Source organism: Helicoverpa armigera, chromosome 10 (genome assembly GCF_030705265.1).
Source record: "Helicoverpa armigera isolate CAAS_96S chromosome 10, ASM3070526v1, whole genome shotgun sequence".
Taxonomy (NCBI): domain Eukaryota; kingdom Metazoa; phylum Arthropoda; class Insecta; order Lepidoptera; family Noctuidae; genus Helicoverpa; species Helicoverpa armigera.
Genome location: NC_087129.1, coordinates 9,901,676 through 9,924,201, shown reverse-complemented (window position 1 = coordinate 9,924,201; position 22,526 = coordinate 9,901,676). Strand labels below are relative to the sequence as shown.

At 35.0% G+C, this 22,526-nt stretch overlaps 1 protein-coding gene across 3 annotated transcripts in view; it reads right to left on the bottom strand.

Moving 5' to 3' along the window:
- The window catches only part of LOC110370996 (lachesin), a 98,995-nt gene that overhangs the window by 48,324 nt on the left and 28,145 nt on the right, over positions 1-22,526 (bottom strand). For all 3 annotated transcript variants that reach the window (XM_064036650.1, XM_064036649.1, XM_021327044.3), the window contains exon 2: positions 1,525-1,798. In XM_064036650.1, the coding sequence (XP_063892720.1) occupies positions 1,525-1,603 (79 nt within the window). In that variant the 5' untranslated portion in view covers positions 1,604-1,798. The remainder of the gene's footprint in view (positions 1-1,524; positions 1,799-22,526) is intronic.

Sequence of the window (22,526 nt, the reverse complement as noted above, 5' to 3'; positions counted from 1 at the left end):
TCTTGTAAACAAATGAATAATTAAGCGAAGTTGGTTAATGTTTTAATCACGTAAGCGCTAAACTTTAATATGGGAATGATGATGCAGTAAAGGTTAGCCTGTTTATAAGAAATTATGTGATTTCGTTAATCGACTTTTGGATAAGCAATCGTTTTATTCGGTCAAAATGTCGACGGAAAACTTGACTTGAGAGTTGAAAAACATATCAACATTCATTAGATTTTCAGGGCACTAATCTATTTTAAGTCTTCTTAATTAAAAATGTTACCGAAATTTGCATTTATATTTAAATCTAGCAATCTATTCAACCATTTCAATTCCTAAAGCTAGAAAGTATTTACACGAATTTTTCAGCTGCGAAAAAACTTGATTGAAATACTTACTGTTTTCGCATATTTCAATTGAAAAACGAGCTGGTTTATTGCAATACGTAGTTAAATTTATTTTCATTCAGTTAGCAATTAATCTTTAATAAGGCTCAGTGTGTCGGTAAGTTTATTACAATTAATGTTCATTTAATATTCATTGGCGTAGAGTATGCTTTGGTATCTTTTGATCCAAGTTTGAACTTGTTTTTCGTGTTTGAATAGTTTAGTGGTGGTTAATATTTTAGGGAATTTTGTATAGTTGTAGTTAGGTTATAGTTTGGCAGCTACGATAAAGACATCGTAAAATAATTTGTATTGCTGGAATTATTATCAATTTGGGTATAGGTAAAGTGTAAGTATGTACGTATAGCATTTTAGTGTGTTTTTGTGATTTCAATGTAAACACAAAGTGTAGATAAACAAAACATCAAACGCGATAGAACATAATAGCTTATCCCACGAAGAATTTGAACCGAAACCTTGGATATACTTACCTAAACAAAAGAACGAACAAACATAAAAAATAGTGCAAAAAGATACAAAGAACAGAGACATAACAAAATATGTTTTAATACAAAAATATTTTCTCCCAAAAAATTTGAACAAAACGTTCTTGAAACTGCACCTTCAATCCCGAAAATGTTTAACCGCGACTTCAAAAGAATTTGACGCTCTGCTTACCACGAAGGATAAAAGATACAAAGTAGTATGTTTGGCAAGAACATGACATCGCTTTTGTTCGCCATGACAACGGTTGGACACATGCGGGCGTTCCCGGATATAAACGCGGGGGCTTAAATACTCATATCCCGATGTTTTGATCTTTGGTTTACTCTTATATTCAAGAATTGGACCTTTTGACGTCTGATTTTTGGTGTGATTTTTTTATGGTAGACGAAGAAAAGTTTCCTAGAATAATCATTTTTGGTAACACTATATTTTTGTATATTTAAAGTCAACCTCAAATAGCCTGGTTTATTGAAGCCCAAATATTGTGGCTGACAGAAAAACTTCCTGGAAAAAGTATCCGCAGTATTTCACAATAGAAATTGTTCACCATAGGAAATTAATCCAGTCGAACAGTAAACAAAGCCTGTAGAGTAATCCCTCTGAAAATATTTCCGATCAAATTCTCAAAACTAGGAACTAGACTCACCATATTCGGGACATATGATGCAAAAAGCCACAGCCAGGAAAAAGCCGATCACTTCGCCACAAAATCCTTTGAAGGCCATTTTTCTCCTTTTTGTTTAACCAACGCTGGCTTTTACCGACATCTTCACTCTTTCTATTTTTCACAATTTCTCACTAAAAACCCTTCGGCACACTCATCGTTCTTTGTATAACATCCGACTTTTTAATCGTCATTGTTCTTCCAAGAGAATTTGTCTTGTGATGTTTTATTTCGACGAGTATCGTTGTGGTTACATCTGCGAAAGAAAGAAATTCCGTTAAATATATATTTTTTTGTTTCACATTTATAAAAATGTTTGCTCGGATTGTGGTTAGGACAACCTTTTCATCGGAAAATATAATTGCCCTCGAGCTACAAAGCTTTTGCATATTTCTTCTTTAGTTTAATTTAATTAGTGTAGATCTGAACTTATAACAAACTATAAAATATTATACATCCTATGTACAAAATATATAGAACCAGTAATACGACTAAAATCCTCACTTCCCGGGAACTTACTTCTCATTTCCTTTGAACCACGTGATTATGAAAGAAGGAGTACTTGTATAAAATTTCTTGGAAGCTAATTACGTTAAAGTACAGCAACCCATTTCCGAGGGAATGTGTAAGACTTCATAAGCAAGCAAGGGTTGGCCAAGTTATTCTAAGACGTGATTCTAATAACAGTTTCTACCCACATACTCCCCAAGTTATGTGCTAACGTTTACTTTAAATACCTTGTTATAATTTCTAAGTTAAGTTACTTCGCCGTTTCCTTTATACTCCATTTTATAGTATGTTTTATTATTAAGACTGAATTTCGAAGAGCGATATGTGCTTAAAATTATGACTTCATGTGAAATCCTTCGCTCAGCACCATCTATCGGTACTAAACTACTAACTTAGTATTTAATAATTACTTTACGCGGTAGGATTGTGATGATATGGACGAACTAAAGAAGAAAGATAATTTATAAATATTTTAATTAATATTTTTTGTGCATAACAGATTAATGTCGTGTGTCAACCCATTTCAAGACAACTCTATCATTAAACATGAAGTTATTTTCTTAGAACATGATAGTTCTAGCCCAGCAAGATAACAAAATAGTGTCTAGTTATGATTGTTCAAATTGCACCTCGCCTGAAAGGACTCATTATTTTCACAAATCAATCATAACCTATAGGTAGGTATAAAGACCAATGAATGTAATAATTTACCTAGAAGGAAGGATCATTTTATAGGAGGCCCATAAAAAAATTTGAACCAAATAAGATACCCATCAACCACCTTAAAACCCCAAAAAGACGTACCACCCAAAAGATCACACCGAATAACATATTCCATATTGAATAAACCCATTCAAAACACCGTTACACAAACATTTTTTCACACAATACACGAAGCATAATTATTTGTTGAACATGTTACAACTGGAAGTGACCTGAAAAGGACGACATGTATTGTTGGAAGGCGTCCGAGGCAGAAATTGTATTGTGCTCAAGCTCTTTATGTACCACAGAACGCTTCTGTGTTACCTATGTCTGTTCTTTGTCGCTGTCACCTATACAAGGTTTCTTACGTTCCGCTTGCACTGTTTTAGTTTGTGTTAATGAAGTGGAAACGTACTGGAATGGCCACTTTGGAGAGTGCACCTGTGTTGTGGTAACGAGGTAGGTAAGGGGCTTTTTCGTTCGTCGCACTTTGAATTTGGAGCTTTCTGTTATTCGCAATGGTTACGGAGGGTATTTTTCAAATTGCTTCTTGATTTTATTCTTAGGTTGTTTAATATTCATGTTACTTTTTGATTGATATCGAATTAACGAAGTCAAATTCGTCTTCGTTTTTTAGCTAAAGGCAGCTAATAAACACTTTATTCCGTGAAAGCAAAAAACTAAACAAAAGATCTCATAATTTAGTAGAGGGTGACGTTGTTAGACTATAATAATTTATCAATTTGCTTCAGAAAAGTCAAAATTTATTTGAGTTTTTATTCAAAATTACTAGAACACATCCATTATACATCGCCTTGTTTACTTAAAGCGAGTTTGCAATTTAACTAATCCTAATGAAGTAATAAAAATAATTCTGGCAAAGGAAATAAAAGAGAGCTTGTGATTACTCAAAGAGACAGCCAAATCCTATCATTTCTTCGGCCTACAATCTTTTTTCCAATTTGTCTTAATGTTAATGCTGACGAAACAAGATTCTCTTCACTTCGGGACCCGCCTTACTTAATGCCAAGTCCAATGTCGGTTGCTTAATAAAAAAAAATATCAAAGAAAACGTCTAACAACGAATCGAATTATGTTCACACATCGTAATCAAAGTGGAATAATAAATTCTTTGTGAAAAGTATAATAAACGTGACATTGATAAAAATGAGACTGAAATTCTTAAAAAAATGAACAAAGAGTGCGTATTTAGATTATTTTCGTCTGAAAATACTAAAACCTTAATTTTGTCCCGCCTTCGTAGAATAATCTCAAAACATAGACCAAATAAACGTTGCTGACGAACAAAGTTATTAAGTTTCCAATATTCGATTTTACAGAATCTCTATAAGTCAGAAAATTGATCATTCACCTTTCTGACATCTATGTGTTCTTTACCAAAGACAGGAATTTGACATTACTTATATGGGGCTTATCTTAAAATTCTATCCGTAGTAAACAAAACAATAGATAGATATAATATTGGGATCGTAAATGGTTACTACAGCTGGACATTTGCAATAGTAGAGATGTCACAGGTGCAGCGTCCAACCCACAGGCGAAGTTGAATGTCTAACACAGCAAAGCTATTTCCTCGGGAGACGTCTTTCACTAAGTTCCGTTTTATTACTACTATACATAAGTATATAAATTCAAAGGTAAGTTTATTATGTACTGTGTTCTCCATGTATTTCTACATATGTATCAAAATATAGGTCGAGTAAAGACGAAAATATCCCAAGAGTAATTTTCATATAGGTATGAAATTTTACCAACAATAAATACAAAATCGTCACATCCCTCCATAAACCCATCCACTCCTCACTCGGCCCATATAAACAGACTATAAAAATGACTCCTGTATATTGTCAATAAAACGATTTTATGTGATACTTGAAAACGTTTCCCAACAAATGTAATGCGATACATGTGATTACTCGATGAAGGTAAAATAGTGGTTACTTTGATGGCTTCGTACAAATAGAATGGAGCATTAGTTTGGTAAATACAATTTGTAATAGTATTGATCTGAACCAACATGCGCACAAACGCTCAGTTTTATGTACAAAAACGGGTCACAGGTAATATTTATAGGCCGCTTTCAAGTAGATTGATGGAAATAAGAAAATGTAATAGCCTACCGAAAACAAAGTACTTCAAAACACAAAAGAACATGAACATGTTTCTCCAGTAGACGTTTTATTTTAAAATAATAATTTTGATTTATAAGTTGAGCTTTTCGTGCCAAGAGTAAGACACGGTGCATAAGCACCGACTCCGCTCGTAGTAGTCGAGATGGGAACAACTCTAAGAATGCATGAGACCGGACAAAGTAGAAAAGTTTGCGTCATAAAGCAAATCCTTGCACCGGAATAATTCTCAAAAGTTGTTTGTGACGTGGCACGTTCAAGTTTATTCCCAACGGTTAAACTGGGACAATTTAGAGAGCATTAAAACTAGTAAGGCCTGCTGGAGCTCTTAACGCTATCAACGCTCTTGTAGATAATGTTGGACAAGAACTTCAAAGCTGAATAATCAACGGTATTAACGTAGAAAATGAAATTGATTTTAATATAGAAAACAAAATAACAAAGAAATTCATAGTTGATGCTGATCTCCATAAACGCAATGCAAAGATAATAAAGGTGAACAAAGTAATGCTATTTGAGCTTTGAATCTTTATAAAAGATAAATAGGTTTCGTGTAGCTTTATGAAGACAAACATTAAAATACCTGAATAAAAACGAAATATATTTCTCTCTTTTAACGTAGCGTAGAACATTTCAAAGGAATCTGTCGCAAAATAAATCCAATTCTAAAAGCTTAACTAATCTCACAATCTCGTAATGCAAAATCACAAACAACTTCGATCGTACTTCAAAATTTTTCTTTGGAAACTTGGAAAATTTAGATTTGAACTGTCTTGTTTACGAGTATTTATGAGTCTGAGCACACATTATTTACAAGTTTTCCCTGATCGAGATCTACTTAGATTAAAGCTGTCACGTTTGCCTCCAAAATGGCTTGGATTTAGGGACAGAAGAGTTAGAGAACTCATTTACATTATAACACCGTAAGTTGTGGCCGATGTAAAAACTTCACGATCTTCAACTAACTAACTAAGTGAATTTATGGTGGGCAATATCTTTAGTTGGATGGAGCTTGTTAAGGGTTGTGATTTTGTGTTTTGGTACAATTTTAATTCAGTTTAATTTGCAATTTTTTGTTGGTTTCCATTTTTACTAACAACTGTCATTTCGTTTTTCTTCTGTGCTTAAAAATATTTTCGACCTAAACATAGTTATATTATGTACATTAAAGTTTTCAAATACAAATACTTCTTCGACATAAACTTTCAAACGGCCAGTTTGGATTTTATTTCCTTTGTTTTCATATAAAAGTTTTTGTCACGGACGTTGTTCCGCTCGATTGAAACATCATAAAACTAGCAGCTGCCCAAACTTTATTTCATGAATTCACGTGGAATCAAAACATGAATATAATTCTTCAAGGCTGTTTATTCATCCGTAGTTAATCAGAGTATCGTGGATATTGGATATTTTGATCAACAAGCTTAATATGTTGTAGGTACACAGAGGCTCGATCAAACAACATTAGCGTCGATTTTAGTAACGGTGATTACATGTGTGTGTTTGCTGACTTTAATTCCATACAAATTGTACGTAGCCTAAACATGTTAACATTATTAAAGGGAGTCGTAATTTAGATTTGACACACCTTTATCGCCATTGCGGAATATGTCTAGGTAACAATAATTTCATTTCTACAATGCCATATCTACCATATCCTTTTTCGTAATTTATTCTTCAGATTGACGTTTTTGTATCTCCGTACTAAATCCGATACTGAATAAAGCCCAAACGTGATGTCAAATTAACGATTGTCAATCGAATTCTCGTAAAAGCAAAATGTTGTTTCAAACCGAAATAGAGAACCGTCGCCACCAATTAACATACCAGACATTTACTAGTGAATAATAAAACGACTAGAGTTATTTTTGATAAACTTTATACCTTTGGGAACGTTGAATTGTCTTTTTAGACTGTGTTAATTAACCCGTTGTATGCCAAAGCGCCGAAGTAGAAGGATATTCAGAAGCCAGTAAGTCTGCCAACCAGTCTAACCAAGGGAAGGTTGCCCGGGTAATCGGGTTGAGGAGGTCAGATAGGCAGTTGCTCCTTGTAAAACACTGGTACTCAACTGTATCCGGTTAGACTGGAAGCCGACCCCAACATACTTGGGAAAAGGCTCGGCAGATGATGATGTCGGAGCGTATACGTGAGAAACAATCGATTTTCTATTGTTTTATAAACAGTGACACACAATAAATTAAATGATTAGGGACTTCCACGTGTCGTTTTAACAAGGAAAATAATCTTCAATGGCTTAGTAATTTCGGCTGTCTAAGATATCTAATTTCTTTCTCTTCTTTTACGCAATATAATTCCCTTGTGAAAAAGCCTATAATTTCTTTGTTCATTTCTGCGTGCGGTATTTTATTTTAATGCCTTGTTTTAGGTAAATGTTGATTTTGCTTAATGAAATCTGTTTTACCTATTTTCCTAACCGGGTCGAGGTCGGCTTTCATTATAACTAGATGCGGTTGAATATCAATATTAAGCTTGAAACATCTGCGACCTGACCTTGGGTTATTCTGGCATTCTAAGGTCATTTTCCGGACTTGCAGGCTGATATCCGTCGCGACTGTCATACTAACTTGATAAGTAATAACATTGTGAATGCGAATGTGAAGTTACGCTTTCAAGGTATTTGAAATTTTTGCGCATCATACACAACCTTGGACAAAATGTTGGATGTATTTGTTTTTCAGGAAACGGTAAAGTTACTTTTATATAATTTTATACATAACATATTTCGTATCATGTAATAACTTCATTCCGTTGCCTTTTTCCTTATTCCCGGGATTGTATTTTAATCAAAAGCAAAATATTTCTGTGGAGACTTTTGCTATGATACTATACGAGAAACAAAATAATACCTGCATTGTATTAAAAAGTTAAATTAAAAGTAGGTACAGTAAAATACATCAGCAAATTTTCCTGGCATAACAACCTTATATAATAAACAGAAAACTGCAGTAATTCTGCAGAGTTCGCTTCTTATTACAGAGTAATATTTCCAAAGGAAGAAAAGTCACGAAAACTTACACAAACAAATAGGAACATTGTAACTCATTATAACTTCGCCTATAGCAAACATGAACCTGGTATGTTTGCCATAAAGTTTTCCTCCTTCAAAGGACGAACTTGCCTTTATTACTTCAAAACGTCTTTTAAAATAATGAGACAACACCTTATTAAGTCTTTAACACTAAACAATTTAAAGTATGGCTGATATTTTAATTAAAATTCATTTTTGTTGTCAGTGAAACATTGATCCGATCACGATTACAAAGCGATTTTTGAATAGTCTTAATTATCAGTTATAGGTACCATTACTCCAAAAAGATGAAGACCTAAAAGCGTGAATTAAGATAAACAGGTACTGAGTTACCTTTATTTGCTAATTAAACCCTCATTTCATTTATTTGAAAAGTTTATATGTCTTACCCTTAAATTATTGCAATGTAAACCAAATTACAGTAACCGGTACTTTTCAAAATCATCTTGCTGATCTTCGCTTGACCTTTTAAGCTAAAATTAGAAATTTGAATCTTACCAAAGTTTGAAAAGGTCAGGGTTTGTTCCTACCTACCGAGATATCTTCAAATATATATTTAAAAGATGTATTAGCTTTAAGAGAGGCAGTATTCATTATAAATTCCTCTTGTATTTTTGTAAAGGAACTGCCTAATTCATACCTCCTATACAGCATTCTATTTTAGGCGTAACATTCGTAAGGTATTAAGTATTTCTTGAGTTATTGATATTATTTTTAAACTTAAGAGAACGAATGTTCAATTTGAATACGAAAAAGTTGTGATTCTTTTTATATAATAGTATAATTTGCATTAAGATACAACAAGTTATATATACTTTCAGCTAGTTTATTTATATTTACGTAAATTAATGAAAATTTTTAAAAAAGGATACCATAATACGATATTTCATACGATGTCTAGCTGTTATTATTTGTAGGTAACAGCTACTCTATAAACCTTATGAGATAATCATACATACGTATATAGTTCACATTCAGCCGGCATATGTTACTACGTAGAACGAACTACTTGAGTGAAGTGCCTGTCGTTCTCACTCTCAAAGAAAAAAGCGCGTGAGCCATGCATACAGAGTTGCCACCATTTATCATACGAAGATACATTCCTTTTCACGCACGTAGATGGGGTATTTGTATTATTGCGGAGCTTAGAAGTGTTGGAATAGACGGAGAATGGAAAGAAACGTAACAAAAAATGAATGAGGTATCATATTAGGTATATTTTTTGTGGAGTTTCAAATAATAATATGAAAGGTTTTGTATTTTATGTTGAAAATGTAAATGATGAAAGACTATACATATTTATTATTTAACATAAAAAGAATCATTTTTATTTTATTTTTAGGGGTTCAATTGAATGTTCTTGGTATTCATCTTCATTTCCTATTTCTTAAACCATTTGGGTAGCTCCATTTTATTTACCATCCTACTCACTTCACCTATGATGTAACAAAATAAGTCCAACCATGTCACAATATACAAAAAATAGCCAAGAATAAGTACATTTAAACAGGAAACGTGTGAACACGCTCTGTAGTTGCTCAAGACGTGACAAGCCAGCGCTCATTCGGGAATCAGGGCAGGAAACATACATGGAATATGGAATATCAAACGCCATTGTAGTTCCCGTGAATATTCCCCTACTATTGATACGAGCGAACTTATATATAAAAGAGGAAATATATTTGAAAGAAATACGTGGGATACGGCTAGATAATACGAATAGAATGCTTGTGTTATGATAGTGTTCGGTTGAATTTTTCGTTGGATATTTACTCCCAAAATTGTGTCTGTCAGTTGTTTTTTTTTTACTGGGGATAATATTTTGACATAAGCCTCCGTTAATCTAATCTTTTCTCCGTTAATTCCTGGCTTTGTTAAATGCTGATACTAAATACACTACATTATACATTATGAACCTTTCTCTTCAATCATTTATCTCTATCTATAAAAAAACCCGCATCAAAATCCGTTGCGTAGCTTCAGAGATGTAAGGATACATAGGGATATAGGGATATAGGGACAGAGAAAGCGATTTTGTTTTATACTTTGTAGTGGTGTCAAATGTATAATTCCGTAAATCTCTAGTAAGCAAAGCAGAGATTGATAGAATATTGGGGTTAGAGAATTCTTATCCACAATTCTATTTTGAAGCTTTTAGTGCAGTTGTTCTACTAAATAGATATGAAGTAAAATCGATGCCTATCTTAGTTGTCTAGGGCTTGGCCTCGTCTCACTAAAGTGGTCTAGAGGTCAAACGTGATTGTTGATGAAGGAGTCTTGGAATCGATTCCCGGAGCTGTCTAAGTATTGTCAAGACTGTGTATTTAAAGTCGAAAATTCGAATAATCTTAAAATTTTCAAGTAATTGTTTGAATTTAAGTCAAAAACATTACTGATAGAATTTAAGCCTCTATAAAACATTTGCCTTTCTATTGCCTTCTGTGTATTGATTCCAACCTACATAACTTCAATACTTTTAAATAAAACTCGTTTACGGATTTTATCGCAATTATTAACCCCCGACGCAAAAACGACGGGGTGTTATAAGTTTGACGTGTCTGTGTGTGTGTGTGTGTGTGTGTGTGTGTGTGTGTGTGTGTGTGTGTGTATGTGGCATCGTAGCTCCCAAACGGATGATCCGATTGTAATGCGGTTTTTTTTGTTTAAAAAGTATGCCAGACGGGAGTGTTCTTAGCTATGTTTGGTGGAAATCGGTTCAGGTCTTCAAGGTCATCAGCTCGTTTGCTAGATGTGATAGGAATGTTACACGCTCAGTTTACTTGCAAGTGTATGTGGGATCTGAAATTTGAAACACTAATGTCTTTTGGAACCACTGAGCTGGTCTGCTGTTAGGGAACGAAGATAGGAGACGTAACCCTGAACTGCCTTTTAGTAAACCCATCGAGTTTGGGCTCGTTGAATTTGTCTTGACGAGTTCTCTTGATGTTTCTGATTGACGCGAACGCTGGAAATGGGATGTGGCGGATGAAACCCTGGAAAGCCGGAATGAAACGGATAAACCGATTTATATTTTTGCTGAAAATCTAGAGTGTCCAAAGGTTAATCTTTATTGTTTCTCAATCTGTGCAATTCTCCCAGAGCCAGTTTGTCATGAGGATTGTTAAACAGCTTCCTTTGGCCGAGATTGCATATAACGACCCCATCTTAAGATAAAATAAATTAAATGAAAGAAGGAAAAATTAAGGAGCTCCTTTAAAAAGCATGAAATAAAATTAAATTATAAATTTAAAAAAACCCCCGACCCAAAAAAAAGTACGCAATAATTATGACAAAAGGTTAAAAACGCTAAACCCTATAAAAAGCAAAAAATAACTTTTAACACTAGGTAAACTAAATTTTGACGTGTCGGGGGACCGCTTTCTACCTTCATAAATACTTACATAAATCAAATGATACCTACCTAATTACAACATTCGTTTAAAAAAAACACGTATCTAAAGTAATGAATTAGAGCGGTCCCCCGACACGACAAAATTTAGTTTACCTAGTGTTAAAAGTTATTTTTTGCTTTTTATAGGGTTTAGCGTTTTTAACCTTTTGTCATAATTATTGCGTACTTTTTTTTGGGTCGGGGGTTTTTTTAAATTTATAATTTAATTTTTAATAATGCTATTTAATCCCGACGTTTCGGATCCTTTACAGCATTCATTGTCACGGTCCGTAAAAGGAGTTTTATTTAAATGTCAAATATTCGAGTGTCAGAATTCAAAACTTTTATATATTTATATCTCTATCTTACATATCGTCGTTTTCAATCTGCACAGTCAAACCAATATTAACTAGCACAAACGTAAACTGTTCATTACCAATAGCCAGTCACACAGTCCTTCGGAAGATCGTTAGAATTTTTACAGTCACTAACGTGACTGCGGCGTCAACTAAAGTATCGATTGATGACCTAAATGTCACCATGGCAGAAACTGCTCTCACTATTTTAAGTCCGCCAGTTTGACAAACGCGCTTTTGAGAGGAAATGACGGAAAAGGCAGTAAGACCTTTTTTTGGATGATGGTATTTTTGGCAAAACTAATTGGTTTTGTGTTAGTGTGTTTTGAAACTGTCATAGGTCGTATATTTTTTGTAAAATGTTGAGGTGATATTTCAGGATTTTTTTAAACTTGGAATTGATTAATACGATTGGTAATTGTCTTATTTACATTTGGCAAAAGAAACAGTAGTTTAAAACATGCAGATTTTCTTAAGTGCACGCATATTATACTCCTTCTTTGTGTGAGAAGAGACCTGTGCCCAGAAGTGAGACGATAAAGAAAGGCTGATGATGATGCCTATAATATTGACACACCTTCTTCTAATGCTTATATTATTATATCACTAGCTTATTCAATGAAACATTTTACTTATAACATTTTCATCCATATAGAAACCAAATAAAGGCTTACCTCAAAAATAAACAAAAGCAACACGACACGAGATCAAAGTGACATCTCTGTGTCATGTCGAGGAACGTTGTGACATCACTTGATATGACATTGTCTGGGCTCATATTACCCTGACAACGTCTGACGGGAGATACGGAATAATTATAATGTTACCTAAGAATTATGGTAGGAAACATTATGAGTTTACGTACATAAACTTGCCTCATACACAGTGAATTTTATGTGTAAATCGAAGTAAATTAGATCGAATGTGTCAACAAAAAAAACGACATAAAAACCACTTGAGTAATTCGAACCATATTAAAATTGGTTTTATGTCCCAATCCACTGCGTAATTCGCGCAATTGGATAAAACATAACAGGTTCAAAACACTTCCTCCAAGAAATGTAATCAGCATAAAACTATCACTCGTCTAAAACCCGCACAGTAATCCCCAATTCTCATGCAAAATAACAATGATACGCATCAAGAGAACTAATTCCGTCACAAGCCTCACAAACTGGCTCATTATACTGAAATATTCCTATGTTTATTCTACTCGTTAATACAAACGCAATAACTTGAAGATTACGCCCAGTGGGTGGCGTCGAGGCGTCTACGAAATGACTGTGATTATTCAAAAAGACTCGGTATTTTTTGGGTTCCGTACGCAGATTATGGGCATTGTATAATTCGACGATTTTGTCAGCCTGCGCTCGGCCTTCAGAGGTGCGGTTGTTTTAGAAAAATACCTCTAGAAGCATGGGGAGAAAATTTTGTTTCACAAGATTGGTGTCTTGAGTATTTCACTAAATGAAGTAAAAGTTTTTTGAATAATAGTTCGTCATCGTCATGTCAAAATCATATTTACCTAATCATTTTTGTAAACTCTAAAAAAACAAGACGAATGGCATTTAAATAATTAAATAACAAAAAATATTTTTAATCAATAGCGCATCGTTAATTATGTCAATACTGTAAATTTGCCATAAAGTCACCACGGAACCCACCAAAAATGAATTCCGCTACATTTAATCACAGATTTCCCCATCTGGCAAAGTTTTGGCATTATATCTCGGAATTATTTGGATTTTTTAAGGTTTGCAGGAAATCTAATGCGGCGTAAGCCACTCAAATAACCTTGTTAATTAGTGAGATGCTCTCAAAAGACAGTTAAAAGGATTACAAGCAACGGGTTTAAACAAAATTGAGTTGCTTCATATTTTTGATGCACTGCGAAAGTATTGTTCGAGGAGTAAAGCGATTTTCGCATTTTGTCGGGTATAAAGGGGATGTATAAAATGGGATTTAATTTTCTGAGAGAAAAATAAAGGGATGAGATTTTTTTATTATCTTTTAAAGAAGAGAGCTTTATTTTTAGAAAAATATTACACTAGGAGTTTTACTTCTGAGGAATTTTAGCCGCCGTGGATATTTTACAGACATGCTTCAATTACATACGTTTTATGAGTAAATTGAGGGCGTTTTACTTACATAATGTTCAACTATAGCAAACGCGTTTTAGAAAGATTGAAGAGGGTTGTTTAAGAAATAAAAAAATAACTAGTGTTATATAGCTAATATACGCCATATATCTTGAAAAACTAAATGCTACCTTTTATCCGAGTGCGTTGAGTAGTTCCCACACGGAACACGGATGAGACCGCTAGCATAAGGAAATCAGCTGATAAAGCTTAAAAGTTCATTACGATATTGATCTTAAAAAAGGTTTATAATCAGTTCTAGAACCATAAAAATAAATGTGTCGACACTCTGAAAAATCAATTAGGTACACATAACAGCAATAAAACCCTAACAATCTGAAATAAAACGAGCTCATAATACCAGTGCAAACATAACAATCCGGTATGATCTAGTGTTGTCTAGTTAGCAACGCGATCGGTCCCCAAGCGGTGCCTGGAGCCAAAACTAACATAAATCTAAAGCTATTAATATAAATTACTTACGATTTACAATCCCTTTGGGGTGTTAAATTACAGTTATTTCCCTTGCTGTATAAAGGCTTTATCATAACAGACCGGACTCCTAACGCGTCGGCATCAATTTTAATTATTTATTATTGTGAGAAATAAATGAGTTGGCCTTCGCTTAATGGGATCGGATTAATTAGGGAACGATTTTCGGTGAGTCGCTTTAAAATGTCCAAGTAATGAGGTTTGATGTTAATTGAATATGGATTTATTTTTGCGTTAATGTTGATGAGTTTTTTTTTTGCGTAATTGGATTTGTCTTCATCAGTCAATGCCATTTGTGTCAATATTTTAAGTTTTTAGACATTTAGAAAATAGACACAATTTCTCTCAATTTATTAATCAGTATGAGTTATTAAAGCTCTTAAAATGTCAAGCGCTAGAGGATTTTTCCATTCTAAAACACATTTCGCACGTTATAATATAATCTTTATTTTCACAAAATTCCTTTTCTGATGACAGTTCGGAACGACAAAGCAATTTTACAGTGTACTTAACCTGTCAACAAGAACCTTGCATGACAAACCTTTGTCAAAAACATAAAACATTTTTTCTCAGGGGGCATTCTGGAACTTTCCATAGAATACAGGTTTTTTTTTCTTCATAAATAAAGTTATTAACATTTTTGAGTTTAAATCGACATTACAAAGATAGTTCTGGGACATTTAAATTGAAACAGAGCAGACATCTAATACGCATTTTTTGTGTACGAAACGATAGTCTATCTATATTTCTACTCTAATATAATACAGAGGAAAGATTTTTTTGTTTATTTATTAGTTTGTATCCCAAATGCTACGAAACCACTGAACCGATTTGAAAAATTCTTTCATTTGTGGAAGGCTGGACCCTTCCCTAGTAACATTAGCTATATCTTATCTCTGGGTAGTAATTTCGCGAGTGAAACTGCAGGAAAGCGGCTAGTGTTACATGCTACAAAAATCAAAATAACAAACGAAAAACGCAAAACATTCAGGCATTCGGCCGCAGGTTGAAAGAGTTAATCAGGATTGCGTGTACTTAATAAGTGTTAATTATAGTAATGAACGCTAGGCACTCGATGCAGAGAATTGAATGCGGTAAAACAATTGCGAAACTATTTGAAAACTGGCTTAACGTTGTAGTGGCGTTTTACAAAAAAAAACTGTTTCAAAATGTGATGTTTTGACATTCTTCAAAACGATGTCGGACATCACTGGCTGAAAATCGATAGTTTTTGTAATACTGAGTATTCCTAAATGTAGTTAAAATGTTGATTGTTATTATGTTTTTGAAACAGTAATCAGCGCTTTTGAGTACCTATTATTTGATAGACTCTTTTGAAAGGAATTTGATTTAAGAAAATCATTAGTAAGCTCCAGATTGAACATGTCAAATCGGCTTTATATGCTGAAAAGTGACATAATGCGTTGTAAAACTAACTAAAATAAAGCCTGTTATCGATCAGGCCTCTTTTGTGTACTAGGTACTTACTTGGTACTATAAATTGTGCTCCTGCTAGACAGAAGACCGCAAACCGCAGCGAATTTTGGGTAAAAGCCAACAAACGTATATAATGTCATGTGATTTAAAAGAAAGAACAACTCAATTTGTTCAGGATAAAAGGAAAATAAGCAAAGTAGATATTGCGTATATTTTTAAATATAGTATAGTAACTTTTGCATTTGGTATTATATTTCTATTCATACGATTATAAAGTACTAGAATACTAGATTAATCCTATTATTAAACTGGCATACCAGCTTAACTTTTTTGGGGACAAACATCCGAATTGAGAACCTCCTTTCCTGGAAGTCGGTTAGTAAAAATGAACGAAATCAAAGTGAACATCGATATTAAATAAAAATATCAAATATTTTGAGCAACCTTGACCTATGCCAGTAACTTAAAGCATTACAAAAAGGAACAAAACAACAATAGCTCACTGTAATTCCTTTTTTAATACCCCATGTTTTACCTTTTCCATTATATTGAGTAGGAAAGCGATGGGTCACAGAATTAGATTATGTACTTATGTGATTAAACACACGTTTAAGGGGAGCCCATGTCCTAGTCAGGAGTTAAGTATACAGTGATGAGTAATTAATAAAGGGGACAGGAATTGGGTGAAGTTATTGGGTCATTTGTAAAGTTAAAGACGGAATTTCTTGAAGTATAGGGTATCAATATTGGAGCTACCAATTGCGTGTTTAATTTGAAACATTATTACTGTTCCTTACGGTTGAACACGAGGGGAGGTTGATCCGTTTTTAATGTCATAAGGGAACACTGCTATAGTGAGCTTGAAACGGGTGTATTTTGACCATCAATATACTCTAGTTATAGGCAATCCTAATTCTCTGAATGTATGTATCTATGTATAGCACATTAACAATCTTTGTCAGGATGTGGGAACAAGGTGTCCCTACTACATCTTACGACTTGCCAATACGTTTACCTTCAGTCATCATCATTGCAACTTGTAAGCAGTTACTTAGCCTTTCAATAAAAAAGGTCATTGCCCTGATGACCTAACTGGTATACCGGGCGTAGAGCCAAAGATACAGAGATTTAGATTCATCCCAAATGGGTACCCTCTGAAATATGGAGCCCAGCCGTTGCCCAAATCGCGTCTATTTTTAGAAACTACACAGCACTCCCAGAAAACGAACGTGCAAAATAAAAGTTTTGCAGTTGTGCTGAATGCAAAATAGTGAGACCATATTTGGGGATCGGTGGACAGGCAAGACTTTTTGAAACCCGTTTGTAGCTATGAGACTTTTTTGACCCGGTGCTTTAAAATCATTGATCTATCTATGAAGTTTGCTGCTGGATTTTCTGAGCAGGACAGTCGGCGCTAAATTATTGAGTGTTAGTTTTTAAAGTTAAATGTGTGTTTTGTAAATGTGAAGTTTGCGTTAGAAGTATTTCTTTGGACCTTTAGCCTAACTCGATTTCAAACCTAACAAAATCTGTAGCGTAACAAGAAATAAGATTACATTTTTGGAAGCATTGTAAATCAAATTTATGAAAGTTTTAGCCTTCATTTCCATCGTAATGCCTAAGATTAGCATGGAAATCAAGTCTAGGCCGTGAAGAAAAAGATAAACTGTACAAACCGCTTACCGACGACAGTTCGTGAAATAATATTTCAGAGCCAGTCTCTGAATTTTAAATAAGTCTGACAGGACTGCTCTTAATATATAAATATTTTATGCCATAAAGTATAAGGGGATATAAATATCTTGCAACTTTCTCACATACCATTTTCTTTGAGCATGTTTCCCTTTAAAGTTGGAACATGAATTTCAGAATTTATGAAACACATTTTTCAAGTTAGCGTTAACGAGAACGGTTTTTTGTTTGACAGTGATGCTTTCACATTAGTAAGTACCAATGAACATAAAACACAACTATACAAGCCAGCTATTTAAAAAGAAATCACGATCGCATTACGAATTACGTCAACAAATAATCCAAGACTATATAGACTTTAAGCACACCACATCATCTAAATACTACTTCAGACTACACTGATGTCTTAGTTAGCCTTCAGTAAGTAAATTAAACCAACTACACTATAGAAGATAATATCTACTACATAGTGTACTGTCTGGCGTTCCCAATTTCGCAGCTCATAATTCACCATGAGCTACAAGATATGTCAAATTGTAGCGTCAATACTACTTGGAGAATTGCCCGCTCTAAGTGCAATGTTACACATGTCATGTAGATATGCAAGTCTTGAATGTTCAGTTTAAGCACTATGGTATGATATAGGTATGTTTTAGCGTTGTTAAAAGTTAATCAAAAAACATTTGATGCTAGGTGTTCTAGTGGTTCATTCTTATCCTCTACATTCAAAGTTACCATGACTAAAAAATCCAGTGAACATGTCATATAAAATCGGATGAAAAAATGCTTAAAATTGTTAACTTTACCAAATAATTATCAAAACAGCCAGCTTTGTCAGATAAACAGATAAAACTCTCAGAACTAATCTGCACATTGTCTCGCTATATAAAATGTCTTCTATATTGATAATGAAAAAATATTCAAAGGAACTACCAGAAACCACACAAACAAATTCCCATCCCCCAAGCCGTAAAGTAAAAAAAAGAAAAAAAGTGCCCCCAACTTAACCTCGGGTGTTACAGTGCCGTCGCGAACGTGCTCTTTACTTCATAGTTAGCTACCAGCCCCACGTTACCTAGTCACATACTTTCTTGTCAAGTTTGTTCACTTCGCTCTGTACCGAACTTAAGAAATGGTGACGACTTGAAGAAATGTTCTTTGTTTTTTTTTCTGTTGTAGAGGTTGGAAAAATTTACTTAAGTACATATATCGTTAAGTTTTAAAAGTGTAACATAGTGGACATATGTTTTCGGTAGATTACATAAATTACTGGCATAAAGCAATCCGTATTTATACATAGATTTAAACATTAAAAATTTCAATAATGAGAAAAGCTACAAAGTAGTATATCAGTGTCACATTCCCCTAAGGCCGGGTGCAGAATTCCTTGTAGAATTTGATTAGGTTCTTCAATTTCAATTCAACTGTACACTTTTTTAACACACTTCACAAAAATAAGAATGTTCTCTATCCCTTACATTTTCTTTTCTCGTTAATGAATAAAATTAATGACTATAAATTAATACTTTTCTAGGCGAAGTTTTAATTACACCCTCAACTTATGATATACAATTCAACATAAGCCCACAAATCATATATTTTACGAAATAAGGTCACTCGGTCCGACCGGTATAATTACCAATACTTGTAATGAATGGTCCCCTAAATATGTATACGACTATCGATAGCTATAATACAGTTTAATTATAGCCATAAATAGTCCATCTCTACTTTAGTACACTCATTTGAGGTTTATGTTATTTATCCAATAACTTTCTTCTATTTCTGGTAGTAATAAACCCACCCAAAACAAAAATGTGAAAGACTGCCAAGTTCGATAATATGGGAATGCTTCGCCTATAAAAGAAGTGAGATCTGAATAAGTACCAAGTTCCATACACATACCTCAGTTAAAAATAGTTACTTTTTAATGATGTTACTTGGCAAGTTTTCATACACCTTGTTATAAACCTACTAAACGCAATGAATCAAGTATTTAATTTTCTATTATTTTCTATATTTACCGCTTTGGAGAGCAAACACCCTGCCCCATCCGATGACCTTTCTTTTCCCGACCCCCCTGATCCGGATACCCATACCCTCATTATTACAGGTCGACAATTGAGCACGGCAATAGGCTCCTTCAGGAGCGGTTCCGCAGGCGGCCTCGACGGCTTGAGTCCGCAACACCTTAAGGACCTTACCTGCCCAAGCGCCGGGGAAGCTGGTGAGTCGCTCTTGAAGGAGCTTACAGCCCTGGTCAACCTTATGCTCGCCGGCAAGGTGGACGAGGCCGTCATCGACGTCTTGTATGGAGCGAACCTCTGCGCCCTACGCAAGAGGGATGGCGGCATTCGTCCAATTGCCGTAGGGACTACTTACCGTCGCACGGTAGCCAAGATTTGCTGTAAATTTTGTAGTGAGGGTGTTTCGGAAAAATTTCAGCCCCTTCAGCTGGGTTACGGCTCAAGAGGGGGCTGCGAGGCTGCCGTGCACGCGTTATCGACCTATTTAAATTGTGGCAAAGGAGAGTCATAATGAAGGTTGACATAAAGAATGCCTTTAATTCAGTCAATAGGGACACCTTGCTGGCAGAAACGAAAAAAGAGTTACCCCAAATTTACAGTTTTATTTGGCAATGCTACAGACATCCATCTAAATTACTATATCAGGACAACCTTCTGGAATCTTCTGTTGGCTGTCAGCAGGGTGACCCACTCGGGCCCGTGATTTTCAGTTTAGCCATAAACCCAATAATTCGGCAGCTAAATTCGGAATTCAACGTTTGGTACCTGGATGACGGAACCTTGGGGGGCAAAGTAGATACAGTACTTGGTGATTTTTCTTTTCTCCAAAACAAATTTCAAGAAATAGGTCTAAATCTAAATTACTCCAAATGCGAACTTTTTGTACCGGACAATACTGACAGACAAGACACACTTTCAAAATTCAATGCAATAGCCCCGGATATTAAATTAATTGATAAGGACTCTCTTTGTCTCCTTGGTTCCCCAATATATGAAAATTCATTTTCGAATTTTATACAGGACAAAATACAAAATTTCAATCATATTTCGGAAAGCTGCTCCAAATTAACATGCACTCAGCCATTACAATCATTAGATATTGTTGTTTTGGCCCAAAATTAACATACTATTTGCGCGCTTCCACTCTATGGAAGCACACAAACCTTTTGGAACAACTTGACAAAATTATCAGACACACATTATCATCAATTTTAAATGTGGCCCTAGACGACCGAGCCTGGGTTCAGGCTACTCTTCCCATTCGCATGGGAGGGCTTGGCGTCCGCAAAATTTCTAGTATAAGTTTACCGGCCTTTATATCCTCCGTCCGTGGTACTGAGAAATTGACCAGGAAAATTCTCCCTTCCACACTGGTCAATTGCGAGGTACCATGCCTGGCTGAGGCTGTAGAGGCTTGGAAAATCACCTGCCCGAATATTGATCTACCCGTCAACCCATCCTCTCAGAGACAGTGGGATGAGCCGCTCTGCAGAGCTACACGGAATAATCTGATTAATACGTCAATTTCTTCTGCAGAGCGAGCGCGCCTTCTGGCTGTGGGCGAATGGGAGTCGGGTTTATGGCTTCTGGCACTTCCGTCGTCAAACATAGGCACCTTGTTTGATGACACCACTTTCCGGCTAGCTATTTGCTTGCGTTTGGGTGCTCCGTGCTGCTCTCCTCACCGCTGCCCATGTGGTGAAGCTGTCAGCAGCCTTGGACACCACGGCTTGTCATGTAGCCGCAGCGCCGGCCGTTTTGCACGGCATGCGAATATCAATGACATAATCCGTCGCGCTCTTGTTGCCGTCGGCGTTCCAGCCATATTAGAACCCAGTGGTCTGGTACGCGACGATGGCAAGAGACCAGACGGTATGTCGTTGTTCCCGTGGAAGATGGGTAGGTCTTTAGTATGGGACGCGACCTGTGTCGATACTCTTGCACCATCTCACCTTCCTAGCTCGGCGCGATGTGCTGGTTCCGCTGCTGCGGCTGCAGAGGACCTCAAACGGCGCAAATATAGTACCCTGGTGGGTAACTATACCTTTGAGCCGTTTGGGGTTGAAACCCTCGGGCCGTGGGGTCCAAGTGCTCATCTCCTATATAAGGATATCGCTAAGCGACTTGCTGACACTTCAGGTGACCCAAGGGCTGGTTTTTATTTTGGCCAAAAAGTAAGCATTGCCATACAACGTGGCAATGCTGCCAGCCTCTTGGGTACACTCCCGGTGGGCAGCGATGAGGAGTTTTTTGATGCAATTTTTTAAATATTTTTATTTATAGTACCTAAGTGTATATATTAGGTAATAAGTTAGTTGTATGTTGTATATATATTTATTATTAAGTTATTGTAAAAAGTTATTTGTAAATATAAATAAATACCTAGGATCCAAGTAATTACCTAAGTGTTTTATTTTCTATTAAAACTTGCCAAGTAATCATCATTAAAAAGTAACTATTTTTAACTGAGGTATGTGTATGGAACTTGGTACTTATTCAGATCTCACTTCTTTTATAGGCGAAGCATTCCCATATTATCGAACTTGGCAGTCTTTCACATTTTTGTTTTGGGTGGGATTTCATTTATTTTTGTAAGGCTGTTTATTTTATTTTTTTCTTATGATTAAGTTAGTTAAGTAAATGTCTCATTTATATTATCTTTCAGATTTTTAAATATGCACTATGCTTCTTACAAAGAAATGAACTAGATTAACTAAATGGACTAGATTTACCAACTGACTGACATGACATGTTATTATATATTATGTTCGTGGATCAAAGTTACACATTCGTTATTTTCGAAAGTGACTCACACTTGGCCGTTTTCAGATTTTTACTTTGACTAAATATAAACCTTTGTAACGAATTTCAGATCGGTACGACCATTCGAAGATATATTATATAAATATAGATAAATTTAGTTCGTTTTAGTTCCTTAGGGGTATAAATTTACACTGGGTATTTTACACCTTCATTATTTTGAAACCGACTCACACTTGGCCATTTTCAGATTTTTTCCTTTACTTTGACATAA